The sequence below is a fragment of the Dipteris shenzhenensis genome, chromosome 9 (assembly GCF_047967505.1).
Source record: "Dipteris shenzhenensis isolate YYH24624 ecotype China chromosome 9, Dip_SZ_1.0, whole genome shotgun sequence".
NCBI classification, from domain to species: Eukaryota; Viridiplantae; Streptophyta; class Polypodiopsida; order Gleicheniales; family Dipteridaceae; genus Dipteris; species Dipteris shenzhenensis.
The window spans coordinates 40073647-40089231 of NC_141604.1; the positions used below are offsets into that span (position 1 = coordinate 40073647).

General features: G+C 45.4%; 1 protein-coding gene across 1 annotated transcript in view; it reads right to left on the reverse strand.

Annotated features, from left to right (window-relative positions):
* Nucleotides 1-6926: 6926 nt before the first annotated feature.
* LOC147898633 (uncharacterized) overlaps nucleotides 6927-15585 on the reverse strand; it is a 40237-nt gene continuing 31578 nt past the window's right edge. Inside the window, exons 4-6 of the mRNA XM_087379111.1 lie at nucleotides 10359-11021; nucleotides 9705-10239; nucleotides 6927-9592 (exon numbers count right to left, since the gene is read on the reverse strand). Coding sequence (XP_087235237.1) covers nucleotides 7666-9592; nucleotides 9705-10239; nucleotides 10359-11021 — 3125 coding nt within the window. The 3' untranslated portion in view covers nucleotides 6927-7665. The remainder of the gene's footprint in view (nucleotides 9593-9704; nucleotides 10240-10358; nucleotides 11022-15585) is intronic.

A 15585-nucleotide genomic window follows, 5' to 3' on the forward strand; every position in this document is an offset into this window, starting at 1 on the left:
TACCTAATCTACCTACTTCAAACAAAAAGGCACAAAAAACAACCACTTGAAATCATCAAAATGAGGATTTTTGAAAGTGGTGACTGAGAACACACTCCTATGCCAACTTGAATTAATTCAAACTCATTTTGGGGTGGTTGCAATTGAAATGCGATTCCATACACACCTTAAAAATCATTTCTACTAGCTACTCCTACAACATGGTAGCACAATATAACAAAAAACAAGCTCAAATGAGCAAAAAACACTCAATGGATGTAAATGGCAGTTCGTACCATTCCTACGCCAAAACCACTCTCATCTTCATCCAAACCAGCCTATACTCCACTAACAACACCTTTACATAAGATAAAATCATTGTGCAATGGGCAGATATTGATAGAATGCTTGTGCATTATGAAAGCATACCTCAAACTCCCTAGCAGCGATGCCAAAAATGTGGTTTGTGGTGGTGACTCACGTGTCATAGGGATCTTGAGGAATGCCATCGAAGCCTCTACTCTCAAACAACTCTTTTTGAAAGCTCCATAAACAAAAAGGGCCCACTTGTGTCACCCAAGTGTCTACCAGATCATGTGCAAGTGATTCCACAAGGGAGAGGGAAGAGAGGGGAGAGGGGACGAGAAAGGAGAAGAGAGCATGAGAAGGGGAGACGGGACTAAGGGGATGTGACAATCACAAGATAACTCACAAGGAAGAACAAGGAAACTCAATGCAAGAGAATGAGAGAAAGGAGAGCTTCTATTCCATTATTCTCGGTATGCAGGGTTCCGAGGCTTTTTGTCACCTACAGATATATTGGGGTTGTCGTTTGTAGTATACGTGTAGCTTAGGACCTCGAGTTGTGTTCCGGTGAGAGACGTAGGCTTAAGTGTGGTAAGCAAACATAGTGCATGCATGTGTAAAAGGAACGTGTATCATCATGGTTGAGGTAATGAAGGCTTTCATCTTCATTGGGGGTTGCAGGGTTTAGGAGGAGTTTAAGGGTTAGGAGGAGGTTCCAAGGTTTAGAAGAGGTTCCAAGGTTTAGAAGGAGATCCAAGGTTTAGAAGGAGGTTCCAGAGTTTAGAAGAGGTTCCAAGGTTTAGAGTAGAGAACATGGTGGAGAACTCGTCTCCCTCATAGATCATGGAGGTTAAGGGTTGAGGAACAAAGGTTTTAGGGGGAGCATAGTAGTGGGAGAGGAAGAAGGTGTAAGAGCATGAGGGAAAGAAGAGAGAGGAGGGAGGAGGAGGAGAGTGAGGAGGAGGAGGAGGAGGAGGAGGGAGGAGGAGAAGGGAGGAGGGAGGAGGAGGAGAACTACATGAACTCAAGGTTATTGAAGTCTCCCCTCACAATCCATGACTCCACCTCTGGGAGACAATCTGTGAGCTGCCACCAAAAAGCCGAGTGGGGTTGCTTGCAAGTAGGTGCATACACATTCAAGATACCGATCCAAGCCTCTCCTACCTAAAGGCCCATCCAAACTATGATGAGCTCGCCCTATGCAAAAACCTTCGGGCTAGCGCCTGAGATATCAAAATGCATGCCCCACCACTCCTACCAACTACTGATGGGGACCAAATCTCTGGGCCCCTCCAAGGGAGAAGGGAGAGCTATGTCAGTTGGAGAACATGTGCTCTTGAATCAAGAGAAAATCAACTAGCCTACCTACCAGAGACTGCTGCAATTCCTGGCATAGAATCAGTAGCAGGTACTGTGGTTGGTTGCGTGCACAATCATGCAGCCCGTGCACATTCTCACTCACCACTGTCAAACTCATGGAAATGGGTGGTAGTGAACAAGGCTCGCCTGTGCGTGGGAGCTTGCTCTAGGAAACCAAATTTCAGCGAATTTGCCCAAGGTTTAGAGGGCGAATAATTTGTGTTTGTGCACCGATGGACCATTGCCACTGCCTCAATCCCCACCCTCTGAGTCCAATAATGCATAAAAGAAACATCTACACGAAAAAGGTCAGCACACAACTGTAGCATCCAATAGTAAAGCTGTGTGAAAGCTGTCTTTGGTGGCAAACATATCACAGCTATGGCAAAGCCTCTGACCCAGGCTTTACAGGAGAAAAGCCAAGTTGAAAATACGCAGAGCTACCATGGGCCAGCCAAAGATCCATACCCTTAGCTTCCATCCACTTGTCCATCATCTGGTATATCTGATGCTCTGTCATCGCACCAAAAAGTTGTAGAGTCCACTTCTCCACCCCTATGAAGGCTAAATTCGAGGATCCGATGAACTGGGTGGTGCGGGAACCCACATCGCTGATGCCCCCTTTATGGGGCTGTAGGATCCGAATGGTCACCTCTAGGGGCATATGGTATATATCCGGGATCTTCAAATACTTCCAAGGTCCCAGTCACCAAAACTTTCTTGGCAAAGGCTGGCCCACTTGCATGTGGAGGTTTGAAGACTCAGTCTTAGAACCCTCTCCCCGGACATATGAGAAGAAGCTGTATCTTGTGTGCCCAAAGCATCACTCTGCTACTGTCGGGGAGAGGTCGGCATAGAAGCTTGTGTCTTCCCCTTACTCATTGAAGAGGAGTGCACCGTCGGGCCTGGCTAGATGCCTCGAGGAAGAGGCCTTGAGTGAGGTTGTTGATGAGAATAATCACCGTAGGAGGGACAGACGATGAAGGCTAAGGTGGGAAAGGTGCAAAAGGGGGTGGTGGAGAGGAGGCAGGTGGATCCAAGGGGGATGGAAAAGGCGACTGGGTGGGGTATATTTCTATTGCAGTAGAAGGTGTAGAAGGTCGCTGTGGTGGTGATACCTACGGTCTCTGCGGCTCCCTCTCTGGTCTCTGAGGGGGGCCCGAGGGCATTGGTGCTCTGGGGGTCTCTGATGCCTGCTCTTGGTGTTGCGGGGGGTCCTGTGGTGGGCGAGGAGTCTCTCCTCTAGAGGGTCCTGAAGAATGTCCTAAAGTCAAAGGCTCTCTCTCTGGGTCTCGTGGTATGCCTGTCTGTGGGCCACCAACTTGATCCCTTGTGCCTATGCCGCTGCATGTGCTCTCCTCTTGTGGTTGATGCATTGCCGTTGATTCTTTTTGGCCTATTTGCTCCACTTCTTTTTTCCTACCTTGGTCCACCTTCCCTCTGAAGGCTCCACCCAAGGGGTCTGGGATTCCACGTGAAATTGCTGCTATGTCTGCCTAAATGGACTCTGAGTCCCACCCTCTCTCCTATCACTATGCTACCCCCGTGTCTCCTGTGACGAGGGGTGTGCCGTGCTCACGACTCTCATATAATCTCTGGCTAGGTGCCCCTTCTACCTACACCTCAAACACTATCCTGGTAGACTAGAGACCTCCACATGATGGCAAAACGTACCTCCCTCCAAGGTCTCTAGAAGTATCACCTCTGGAAGTGAGTCCGAGCTCTCTACCACTAGCTTGAGTCGAGGACTCCGTCATTTATCACCACTGCCATCTCTAACTTTAAGGGTACTCTAAAATAGTGCCAGAGGCCCGCCCTATGGATTGAAGGATGGACCTATATTCCCTTGGAAGCCCCGAGAAGTGAAGCATCATAGGAAAACAGGGGACATGGTGAGTCAAATCCATGTCCTCCACCATGAATCCATGATACCAAGGGATGAGATACACCAAATGAGGGCCCAAAAGAATAGGGCTCCTCTCCACAAGAGCTAAAGCAATATCCAAGGAGCCAAGCTGGAGGAGGAAAACACAGCATCCAAAAATAGTGACCTCTTGAATGTGGTCACCATCTAGTGCCAGGCTGGCCTAGATCTAGTCCCTAATTTGTCTCCTCAAAGGAGTGAGGTCAACTATCCTACCCACCACTGCTCTGTCCTGAAGAAGATTCATTTCCTGCTATAGTTGTTGCTTATCCGACGGTTATAGAAGAACTTTGACAACGGTGGGAATCGAGGGTGCTGCCATAGAGCCCCTTTGCCCCATGATTGTGGCATTCTTCGCGGGCCTTTTCCTCAGAGGCGCTTTCTTTCCTTATCTCTTTCCTGACGTGTCACCGCCCAAAAAGGTCCTCTAACTGAACCTTTGAATAGGAGAGAGTCGGAGGTCATTCAATAGAGGAAGGTTGAAGGGGAGCCCACCTGAGATGCTTGCACAAGCAAGCTCAAGCTCACAATCAAGGATGAGAATGGAATGTACAGAAGAGTTGAGTTGTTGATCCCCTTGGGCTCTGCCTTCAACAACTAGGCTTGATGGGACTGGCTGTAATTTCAAAAGGATTTGGCTGGCTGGTCACTTCTTGCCAGTCCTGGTGGAATAGGCTAAGGTAAGACAAGTGAAGAGAATGAGTAGTACTCAATGCACCAAAGAGTTGCTGGCTATTTGATCGAATGTTGGCGAACTTGGCGCAGGAGTGTCTATCTTGGAGCGGGTCATGAAGCATGTCTGCAGCCAACCCACGTTTATAGCCCGCCCTTAGAAGGCGGGTTGGTGAGTACAATGGCCACAGCCTGTGAGCGGTGGCTACGAACTGAAGCAGAGTTGAACAGTGCCACAAAGGGGCCACCAGCTAAGCTCGCCTCCGTGCAAAGTAGACGGGGCGACAAGCGGCTCTCTTCCCACGATGAGGGGGGAGGTGCAGTTCGCAGGGAGCTTATTGTACTATTGTTAATTGTCTTATAGGAGCTCACATGGTTGTACCCTTTCTCAAATTATTGCATGAGTAGTTGATCTATGCTTTGCTTGTTGATTGCTTCCTCAGAGTTGAATCTAAAGACATCCACTCATCTTTCGAATGCATTTCTTCTTTTGAAGCATATGGAGAAAACATGTGATCTTGTAGGCATTAAGGGTGAAGTCTTACGTTGTAAACAAACAAAAGTGATCAATGTTGTTTCTAAGTACATTATCCTTTTTATCTAAGTTGTTCTAGGCTGGCAGTAATACTTTAACAAGTATTCGACACACCCCTTAACATAATTTGGCAATCATAGGTGGTCACAACTTGCACATGGGGGGAGATATTATTGTCTTATTATCAATTGTGCTATAAGCAGAGGGAGATATTATTGTACTATTTTTAAGCGTCTTGTAGGTAGGGGATACACGCTCACTTGGTTGTAACCATTTTAGAGTTATTGCATGAGTAGTTGATCTATACTTTTGCTTGTGGATTGCTTGGTCTGTATATGCCTCACAATTTGAATCTAAAGACATCCAATCATCTTTCGAAGAGATATTATTGTACTATTTTAAAGCAAGTGTCTTATAGGTAGGGGATACACGCCCACTTGGTTGTAACCATTTTAGGGTTATTGCATGTATACTTTTGCATGTCGATTGCTTAGTTTGTATATGCCTCATAGTTTGAATCTAAAGACATCCAATCATCTTTCTAAGAGATATTATTGTACTATTTTTAAGCAAGTGTCTTATAGGTAGGTGATACACGCTCACTTGGTTGTAACCATTTTAGAGTTATTGCATGAGTAGTTGATCTATACTTTTGCTTGTCAATTGCTTGGTCTATATATGCCTCATAATTTGAATCTAAAGACATCCAATCATCTTTCTAATGCATTTCTCCTTTCTAGGCATATGGAACAAAAAAATGATCTTGTAGGCATAAAGGGCAATCAGTGTTGTTTCTAAGCACATTATCCTTTTTATCTAAGTTGTTCTAAGCCAGCAATAATACTTTTGAAAGTATTTGACACACCCCTTAACATAATCTAGCAAACAAAGGTAGTCACAACTTGTACATGGAATTATTGCAAACCCTACCCTTCTGACATAATGAAATCTAACAAACGTCCACCATGGTCATGTACTTATATTAATTAAGGCAAGGTGCAAAAGAAGATGGCTATAGAATGCAAAGTATAAAGAAAGTATGTTGAAGTACACATCATTACAGAGGAAGAGAAAGAGGCGATTATTACTCAACTAGAGTAGCAAGGTGTACAAGGAGAGGGGTATTTTCTCCATGGTCAACCTAAGCTAGCTAGTCATCCTAGGCATGCATGTGATCTAACACTATCTTACACTGATTGCACAAATGATGTTGCACATTACATCACATTTTTGCACAATCACGCTTTTGAGGTGTTAAAGAAAATTTTGAATATAGGGTAAATTTCTCCATATTATTATCTTTGAGTGTACCTATGTGTGCTATGACAATGGTACAATTTGTACTTTTTAATACATGTGGTGTGATCTCTATGAGGCTTCCAACTTCTTGGGTGACACTCATGGGCTGAGTCTAGAAATTTCTAAAGAGAACCTACCAGGATATCTCAAACATGAAGTTATATCCATTCCATCCTAACTTGAGTGTTAATTTTACATGATATTTGTTCATGTTTAGTATGTGGAACAGTTTTGCATGGGGGTTGACTGCATGTCCACATTCTCTCTCACTCTCTCTCTCTCTCTCTCTCTTTCTCTTTGATGCACATGCCTTAATGATAGGAAGGCAACCAAGAACTTTAGTTACGACCACATGGTCTTTCATGGGGTCATTAACCATACAATAGTATGGAACTCCGTTATTAACATGAATGAAATCCCACTAAGATCTAGACAAAAATATAAGGGTTTCAATTAAAATTTCAATGGATAAGTCTTAAGGTAAGAACACACTTTCTTGTGTTGGTTGTTGATGGACACTATGGATTACGTTAGTCAAAGGTTGTAGCCTTGTTTTATGGAGTAAAAGGAAAACCCTTTTGAGCTCCCTATGCCTAACTAGATCGTTATATGCTTTGAGTTTGACTTTAGATGCTGAGTTTAGTAGGGGGTTCCTGATTAATTAATTTTCTGTTTAGCACACTGGGGAGCCATGAGTATTCTCTTGGCAATTTTGACAACAACTTTACCATAAGCTATGTCAAAAGTCCATCAGCCAAATGTACAGCAAATTTTAAATTTAACACAGGCCTTGTTGAAGATATTCACGAAGCATTGAGGTATTCAAGTCAAGTGCAAAGTCCAACTCCTGCAGCTGGTAGACATTGTGTCCAGGTTGAAACTAATATTGCTAAAATGACCAGTCACCATACAAAAAGATTCAGTCATCATCCTGTGTTTCAGTACCCTGGAAATAAAACCTATATTCATGCTTATCAACCACGCACCTATGATAATAGGGTGAGCTCTGTTGAACTAGTTCCCAAAGTACAAACCATTGAGCAACTCAGTGTGCCCATAGTGAATGTTGTTCGGTGTGCACACAAAAAACTTCACTGCATCTGACTTTCAGTGTTTTTGCTTCAGCACCTTGGTAGAGCACAAACCTCAATTCCCCTTATATCAAGGAGAATTCCCCGTGTTGTTCACCACAAGATTAGGGATGATTAACTCAGACGTCCACACATCATTTTAGAATGTGATGTGAAAATTTTGCCTCCTGTACAAAGCATTCACAAAGGGAGAAACCCAACAAGCACACATCCCTCTTATGGGGACCACAGAAAGTCTTAAATTATCTGCCAATTGACCTGTTACTAAGATGTAATACAAAAGCAAGACATGCAGGACCATTTCTAATTGCCTGGTTGTGACCTGCAAGGTTATAGATCATCAACTCAACCATGCCTGAAAGGGCTTTGCTTCCTCACTGTAGCTACTGAAACATCATACTGCCTTCATCAGTGCCCCATAGCAGCTGTAGAAACACAGGTATGCTCTCAAGCATGCACACGCATGTACGTACACATGAGCAGAACACGTATTTATCCTTTCATTCCCTGCTCAGTGGTTCTGCAAGATATAACATCTTATGTGGACCTCCTGATGCACTTTCTATGCTCACAAACTTGAAACTTTTCAAATAATCTCCAAGCTTGGCAAAACCTGCACTAGACTGGTCCAGTTCATAACCAAAGCGATGCTGAAAGTCTAATTTGAATCTTGCCATGGGGTACCCTTCTTTACACTTGGGTACTACTTCCAGAAGTAAGATTTCGGTATCTTTCAACATTTTTGCAGAGCATTTTGGTGACTCTATTGCTATCCGTTTAGCAGGAAATGCCAAACATAGACCTGCACGGGAGCTGTCTAGCCACGTGATGTCAGAGGATTCTGAAAGAAATTCCTTCAGCTTATCTAGACCAAAATCAATACTATTCAAATCAATGCCACTTGCTGCAAAAAAATCACCATGCATATAAGTGATGTCATAACCATCTTGCACATCTAGCATCACAAGACCTAACCAGGATCGTAATCTTTCTAATACTTTGTTTGGTGTGCTTTCATGACTATCCAGTTTTTCACAGCCCTCTTGCTCTGACTTACTAATGTCAGTATCCCTGTATACTGCCTTCTGCTGGATAGTTGATCCTAAACTCACAGGAGAGGAGGCTTTAGAAAGTTGTTCCAACACCAGTTTTTGAGTACTCTCACTGTTCACTGTTTCTCCACAGTCTTTCCCTTCTGTTCTGTCCATGCAAGCAATCTGGTATGCTGTCCCTGGCTGCACAACTGCTTTGGTACTCACTGGAGCCTGGAAAAAGCTATCTATCACTAGTTCTACTGTGCCTTCAATATTAGGGGAAATTTCAGGAGACGTGTCCAGCAAACCCCTTGACATTGTTTCTGTAATGAGTGGTAGGCAGGATTTAGAATGGCTTTCCTGTACTTGCTGTAATGCACTCTCACTATTGGCAGTATATTCACTGCTTTCTTGTTTTGATACATGCATTCCATTCGTTTCATGTACTGGTGTCCATTTCACACCTGTTCCTCCTTTCTTAAGCTCGGAGACTTGAGAGGCATCATCCCTTTTGTTGGGGAAAAGTAAAAAAAGCCCCTTTCTTGGGTTCTGTAAGTGAAGGTCATCAGAAAATTCGTCAATGATGTCTTTGATTTTGGCATAGCCCAAAGATTGAAGGTCCAAAAGGATACCAGTTTCCTGTTGGAATTCCTTCCTTATCAATGAGATATCGTAGCCATTCTTCAACTTTGGCCGTTGAAGGAGCCAAATTTTTAGCTTCTTTAAAATAGCACGCTGCTTTGCAGCTGGTTGCCAACCTCTAGAGGCTTGATTAGAAGTGCTATGAGATGGTTTCCCAGCAATGAGGTCAGCTGTATTTTTTGTGCTTGAACCCATGTCCACAGGCTTAATATTGGCTTCTTCAACGACAGGGTACAGTACCTGAAACCCTTTTCTCAATTCTTTTACACGAACAACATCTGAAAATTCCTGAATAAGATCCTGGAACCTTGGATAACCAAATTCCCTATGGTCAAGCTGTATACCAGTGGTTTGCTCGAAGTCCTTGCGTACCAGGGAAATGTCGTAATCAACCTTCATTCTTAAAGTTTCAACTAACCAAATTCTAAGCTTCTTAAAAATAATCAACTTTCTTGACGAATTAATGGGAAGAGAAACTGTGGTACTTCGGTTGTGAGGTGAAATCTCAGTCAATGATTTTTCATTGTGAGAAATCCCTGTTTTGGTGCCCAAAATATTGTGAATAGGCTGGTTAGCAGAATACTCAATCATAGACTGCAAATTGATAGATAATGGGACCCATTCTGTCCCATGGAGTCTCAACCAATTCTTATTTTGTATAGATTGGTGCAGTACATGAATAATTTGACCAATAGAAAGCCCTTTGAGTTGGACTGGTCCATTGCTCTTTAGACAATGTGCTGCTTCATACCTGCCAAGATTTAAAAGATCAACTAGAAATTGTTGAAAGCTCCATGTAGCTGAAAATTTGAGTGTGATTATATCACATACAACATGATACAGAAAACAAGTACATTACTCACTTGCTTTGGGATTCCAAAAACAACCGCCGACTCTCAGTGCAACACAAGAAACGGCACAAGTCCATCCACAAGTCCCTGGGGAATTCATAAAACATGTCGGTTGTGTTTACGCATGCCCAAGGTTTAGTGTCAGGAGGCAAAAACATCCAGGAACCTCCTGGTCTCTCATTTACCAGTGCAATTTCCTGCCGCTCTACTGCTTTGTCCAAAACTTGTCTAAGATTGACCTTCTCATATTGTTTGTCCCAATATGCCAGGCAATCGTGCAAGTTTACCTCTGTAGGCATAAGGCCATCCTGTTTTAAGGTTTCCAAAGCCTTTATGACTTTGATCAGAGAGGACCTGTACGAATCCAATTTGTCCTCCTGCGCAAGATTTGCAGGCTCAGGTGCAGAGGAAGGAAAGTTAGTTGCCATGGAATTGAATACTGGCCGTAACTTCCAAACAAAAGAAGCGTTTGTATCTGAAGGCTTTAGATAACTTTGATGAGCATCACATGGAGGCCTTGATGAACTAGGAAAGGAAGGCTGCATATCTGTTGGATCACAAAACTGTTTATTTATCAAAATAGCGATAGATACTGATGACCAGAAAAAGGTCTATGAGAAGAACAGCTTGCATCTGTATTGATTCAAAGGTCAACTGTGGTCATACCTGATTTTATGACTTTTTTTGCATGCAAGGAATTATAATTTGTGTTGTCTTTGACCAACCCTGGTTCCTGTACCGACAATTTTGGGGCCTGTCTTCTTTCATCAGGAGAATGAGGTTGTTTCCGGTCCGTGCTGTAGTCTGTTGTAGGAAGTGAATTCAATTCAAGGCTAGAAACTTCTGTTGTAGATTCAAAAAATTGTGGCACGGAAGAGGAAAAACCGCTTTCATAAAGCCTCTGAGCATGTGCATCTTTTCTTTTGGAAGCTGCTGATGGTGGAAGTGTGTGTCCATTGGATCTTTCAGACGGGATCAACTGAGACCTCTGCTGATAGACGCCGCTATAAGACGACTGCTCCTTCATAGAGGTATCAGTAGGGGCCTTCCTTTGGTGTTCGTCCATCTTTCCAAAATCATATGTGGCTGACTGTCCTGTAGCTACGCTTGTCCAATACCAGACACTTGTTGCAGCACCAAGAAGTGCAGGCTTGACCGGTTGGTCAGGTCTTGCTAAGAGGACATTGTAACGTTTCATCCGAAGACGGTGTAAAGCATTGGCAAAGTCACCATCACCTGAGATAAGAAGGAAGTGCGCAGGAGGTGGATTATCCAATGCCCAGAATAACATGGCCACCAGTATTGCTTTATCAGCTGCATCCTTGTTACCTGTCCTCAAAAGTGCACAGATTTTAAAATCCGAATCAGCAGTTCACCAATTGAAACTTGAGATACTTATGGCATCAGGATATCTCACATTAACCAATCATCTTAGTGAATTTTCCATCACAAAACTCGACTGCTTCATGCAAGCAACACGACTTTCTTGAGTCTCCCAATTGTGCATTTAAATGGCTAAGCAGATGCATCCATTTTATTACAAAAGGAGTTGTGAACAAACATTAAAGAGATCCTAGACCAAGCCAATGGCCATAGCCTGTTTTGAGCTCTCTATTGTCGCCTAATATCGCCTCAACTGCAAAACACCATGGTGATGCTAAAGAAATAAACTCATATATTAAGAGAAATTTTTTGGGTTTACCCCGATTCCACATGCTTCTTTTCCAATGTGCTTTTTTCTCTGTTTCTGTGATTTCAGATGTGATGACCTCTCACATGCCCATTCCAAACTTTGGAGATGCAGGAAAATTGGATGGGACTAACTATCCCATCTGGAAGGTAAACCTTTGGAGCCACATTGTGGCTAGGAAACTTTGGAAGGTGGCGATGAAAACATAGCTCAAGGACACTGATGTTTTAAGAAAAGCCTTGACAGCTCGAGGTTGTGGCACAAAAGATTCACACATGTGAACTATGATACTCTTTCAGAGATGCACAGGTTGGCATGGTGGATGGACTTCAACGAAGCAAGCACTAAAGGTGTCTATGAAGCTTGTGGGGAAGGCAAGCACCACCAGAAGCCTTTCTCAAAGGAGGAAAGCTCCGCTGGAGTTGGTACACTTTGACATCTGTGGGAGATGTTAACACGGTCATTTGCATATTGTTTGGCAAAGAAATCAAGTTCAAGGAATGGAGTTGGGAAAGGAATTGAAGGCATTCCGTACCAACAGAGGAGGTGAATTTATTTCGAAAGCTTTTCATGCTTACTGCTGCTTGCAAGAAGAATGGGATCAAGAGCATCTTACTACAGCACGAGCGTCCTAGCAAAACGGAGTGGCTGAAACGAAGAACCGTGTGATCATGGAGACGGGGATGACTATAATGAGGGAAAATAATTTTCCCAAGACCTATTGGTGTGAGGCAGCAAATACAGATGTACACATCCTCACCGCAACAAAGATGAAGGTAATCAAGGTGAAGACTCCACACAAAGCTTATTATGGTGAGAAGCTGCTGTAAATCACCGTTTTTTTCCAAAGAAAGGTAAATTCTATTAATGCTTGAAAAGCCATACAACCAGCTTCCAAAAGGAGCTGTCGATGAAAACAAGAAAAAGAGCACGTTGCCGAGCTATAAGGAACAACACCCGTTTCTGGATCTCAAGGCACATCACCTATAGAGATTCTGAAATAGGAGCTAGCAACCATGGTGGTGGTCTATATACCCAACGAATGCCTCTCGTGGACAGGGTGTAGAAGATGCCTACTTGCCAAATCCGGCAAAAGTGCTCTATCGTTCTGGAGCCTAGAGTACCGCGCTCCCAAATGGTGTGCTGGGTGAATATGATATCCTGCCAAATGGCTACTGGGGTAGCCATTGGAGAAATCGCCTGACCGCCCATCACTTGGTTGCTACGAGCCACCCAAAGGTTCTAGGCAATAATGTTGGCAACAATCTCCCAAACCCCATCCTCTAGGAAAGGTGGTGGGTGTGGATGGGATCGTGAACCTCAATTTGGGAAACCTGTTGCTCATGTATCTTGTAAGCCGACGTGACAGGGTCGATCGCAAAAGCGTGGCCTCCCTCTGTGAACCAGGCCACCATCCCCACGTGAAGTCCCTGCTCAACCTCTGTGTGCTAGCAATAATCCTGAAGGACGCTAGCCATATCCGCTGTGCATTAGGGCTATCCCAAAGATAGTGCGAGATCGTCTCCAAAACTCCATCCATACAACCAGTGCATCTGCCATCTATCCTCATCTACTCCAGCCACGGGCCAATGGGCAGGCCCCCATGCACCACCAGCCAGAAGAAATAAGAAATCTTCTGCGAGCGCAAACTTGTCCAAAGGCGGGGCCAAAAGTGGCCTATGACCTCTCGCGGGACATTTTGCTCTAGCCAGTGATGCTCCCTCGCGGGGGACCATGTTGCCTCAAGCTGTAAACACACCCAATACAAGTAGTGTACCAGAAGAAGGAGACCTTCTCCACCCGGTCTGAGTGCCTGATGCGGGCTGGCCACAACCACTCCCATGGGTCCCACTGAAGGTCACATAAAGGTCTGGCCTCCCAAATCCATAAGCGCCATCATGTTCCCTCTAGGGTTGATAAGACTATGGAGGGATTAATGTACCATGCCCTGCCCATGCGGCCCACAATCCTGACCCTCTGTGTCATGTGCACGGATTGGTATCTGACGTGTACTGGGTAGACGAGACTAGCTCAGGTAGCCTGGGGAGGCTTAGAGCTAGGCATGCTTGATTCTCGGGTTGAGTGGCAAGGGTACGAACCAGTTAGAGTTCTTCACTATTTTTGGCGCTTGGGGCCCGAGTCTATATAAGGGGCCCAGAGGTTTAGTTCTCAAAGAGTCGATGGGAGCAAGTCTCGTTCCCACATGCTAGGTCTGATCCTGGATTGAGTCGCGGACGCCCGCCTGCATCATAGCATAGCCCAAGACCTAGCAGCAGATTCCAAGCTTCACAGCACCACCTGGTGGTATGGGACACCACGCTGGTTAGGATCTGGTTTGGTTGGGAGTTCGTGTCAGTAGCTCAGCTCGTTGCTCGGAGGGGACATTTCTTGATTTGGGATTGCATCCTGCAGATGTCATGGTTGGGTGGTGAGCAGCTTACTCAATTTCCTCACGTTTGGTGTGTTCTTGTGTTTGCTTGCAGATCAGAGGTTTCACGAGTGCTGGGGTCGTGTCAGTTGGTATCAGAGCCAACTCCTAAGATAGGAACTTCTGTTGCGAGAATTTTGAACGATTTTTATTCCAGATATGCTCTAATTTCGAAATTCAATCTTCATTACTTTGCAAGTGCTTCATTGGTTCATCGGTTAAGGGAAGAGGTTTTAGATTAGGGAAAGAAGGCAGGAGAAGGTAGAGAGTGGATGAATTCAACGCTGAACTTAGGTGTAACTTGGAGGGGTAGAGAGCGATTGCAAGGGAGCACGATTGTAGGAGAGAAGTGTTGGTAGGAGAGAAGCGATGGGCTGAGGGGGAGCCTTAGTTGAACCCAAGTACGGCGGCTTGAGCAGTGACCACGAGGGCACTGCAACAAGACTGCTCCTGACTGACAGTAAACTCCCCTAAATTTGGTAGAATATGTAGGAAAGCTAGAGTAGTGAAGTACCTTATGTTTTAGGAAAAAGGTAGGAGAGGAAGATCATGGGCTGGATCTTCAACAAGGACTTGTGAGGGGCTGCACAAGGACAGGAGGAAGTCAATCCTTTTTAGAATTCAGCTGAGTATTTTTTGCCGAAAAAACAGTGCTAATTATATTACTTCGAGAACAAGATACAAAAGGTCAGCTTGTGGCTGACGGGCTGCGTTCACAAATCGGACACAGCCCTAAAAGGTAACACAATAAATCACTCTCTCACGTCGGGATAAGGCGAGTGTGAATGAACAGCCATCGGGGTGGTGAGTAGCACCACCGAAGGCCCTGCAAGGTCTACTCGAAGAAGAGGCCCTGAGAGTTCCAAGTCCGAAGGAAGCGTCTCCGCTTCTCTTGACCGGACCGGGAATCTCCCTGAATCTGGTCCCACTGGCCTCTGAGGGTATGAATAATCTCGCACCAAATATCAGTCATGATCTGGGCAGTCGATAAGGAGGTGCCACCGAGGATCTGCGCGCAACGCGAGGTCCAAATGTGCCACCCTGCTATGCTGCTGATAATCTCCCAGACTGGCTGCCTCTCCTGAACTCCTGTATCCGCCTCTGCTAGGTGCTGCGGGATACCCTCGAGCAGCCCCCATGTACCCTGCGTGATAAGGAAAGTGGGGTCCTGCTGGCATGCCTCGAATAAGTGATGTAGACCAGGTGCGGTGCTGCACCAACAGAACGCGCCCCACGTGATCAAGCCTTGCTCTGGTGCTGCGCGAGTGAGAATCCCGAAAGTCCACCTCCACACTTCCTGGGCGCGAGTGCAGCTCCACAGGCAGTGCTTTGGTGACTCCTCAACCTCATGGCAAATCTGACAACGTCCGTCCTGGCCTATCTGTCTCAACCAGCTCCCCACCGGAAGACCTTTGTGGGCGAGAAGCCACAGGAAGTAGGAGATCTTCTGCGGCCGCCAGCTCTCCCACAAGGCCTTCCAAAAGGCCTGCAAAAAGAATCTGGAAATACCCTGTGCATACCAGCTGGGCCGCTGGGTGGGGGGGCGGCTCTGCATCCTCCCAAGAACTCGCCTGCCCAAGGTCGTGCTGTAGGAGGCGAAGAAGGAGGTCGGCCCCTGTCCTGTCACAACCTCTGGCCAGCTCCACTCTCCTGGGTCCCACTCAAGCTCTGACAAGGCCCGCCCCTCCCAGAGCCAGAGTCGCCAAAGCTGCAGCTGATCCTGCTCAATGCTAGGATTGGTACGCCAGACCTTCCCCAAAAGGCCTACGATCCGA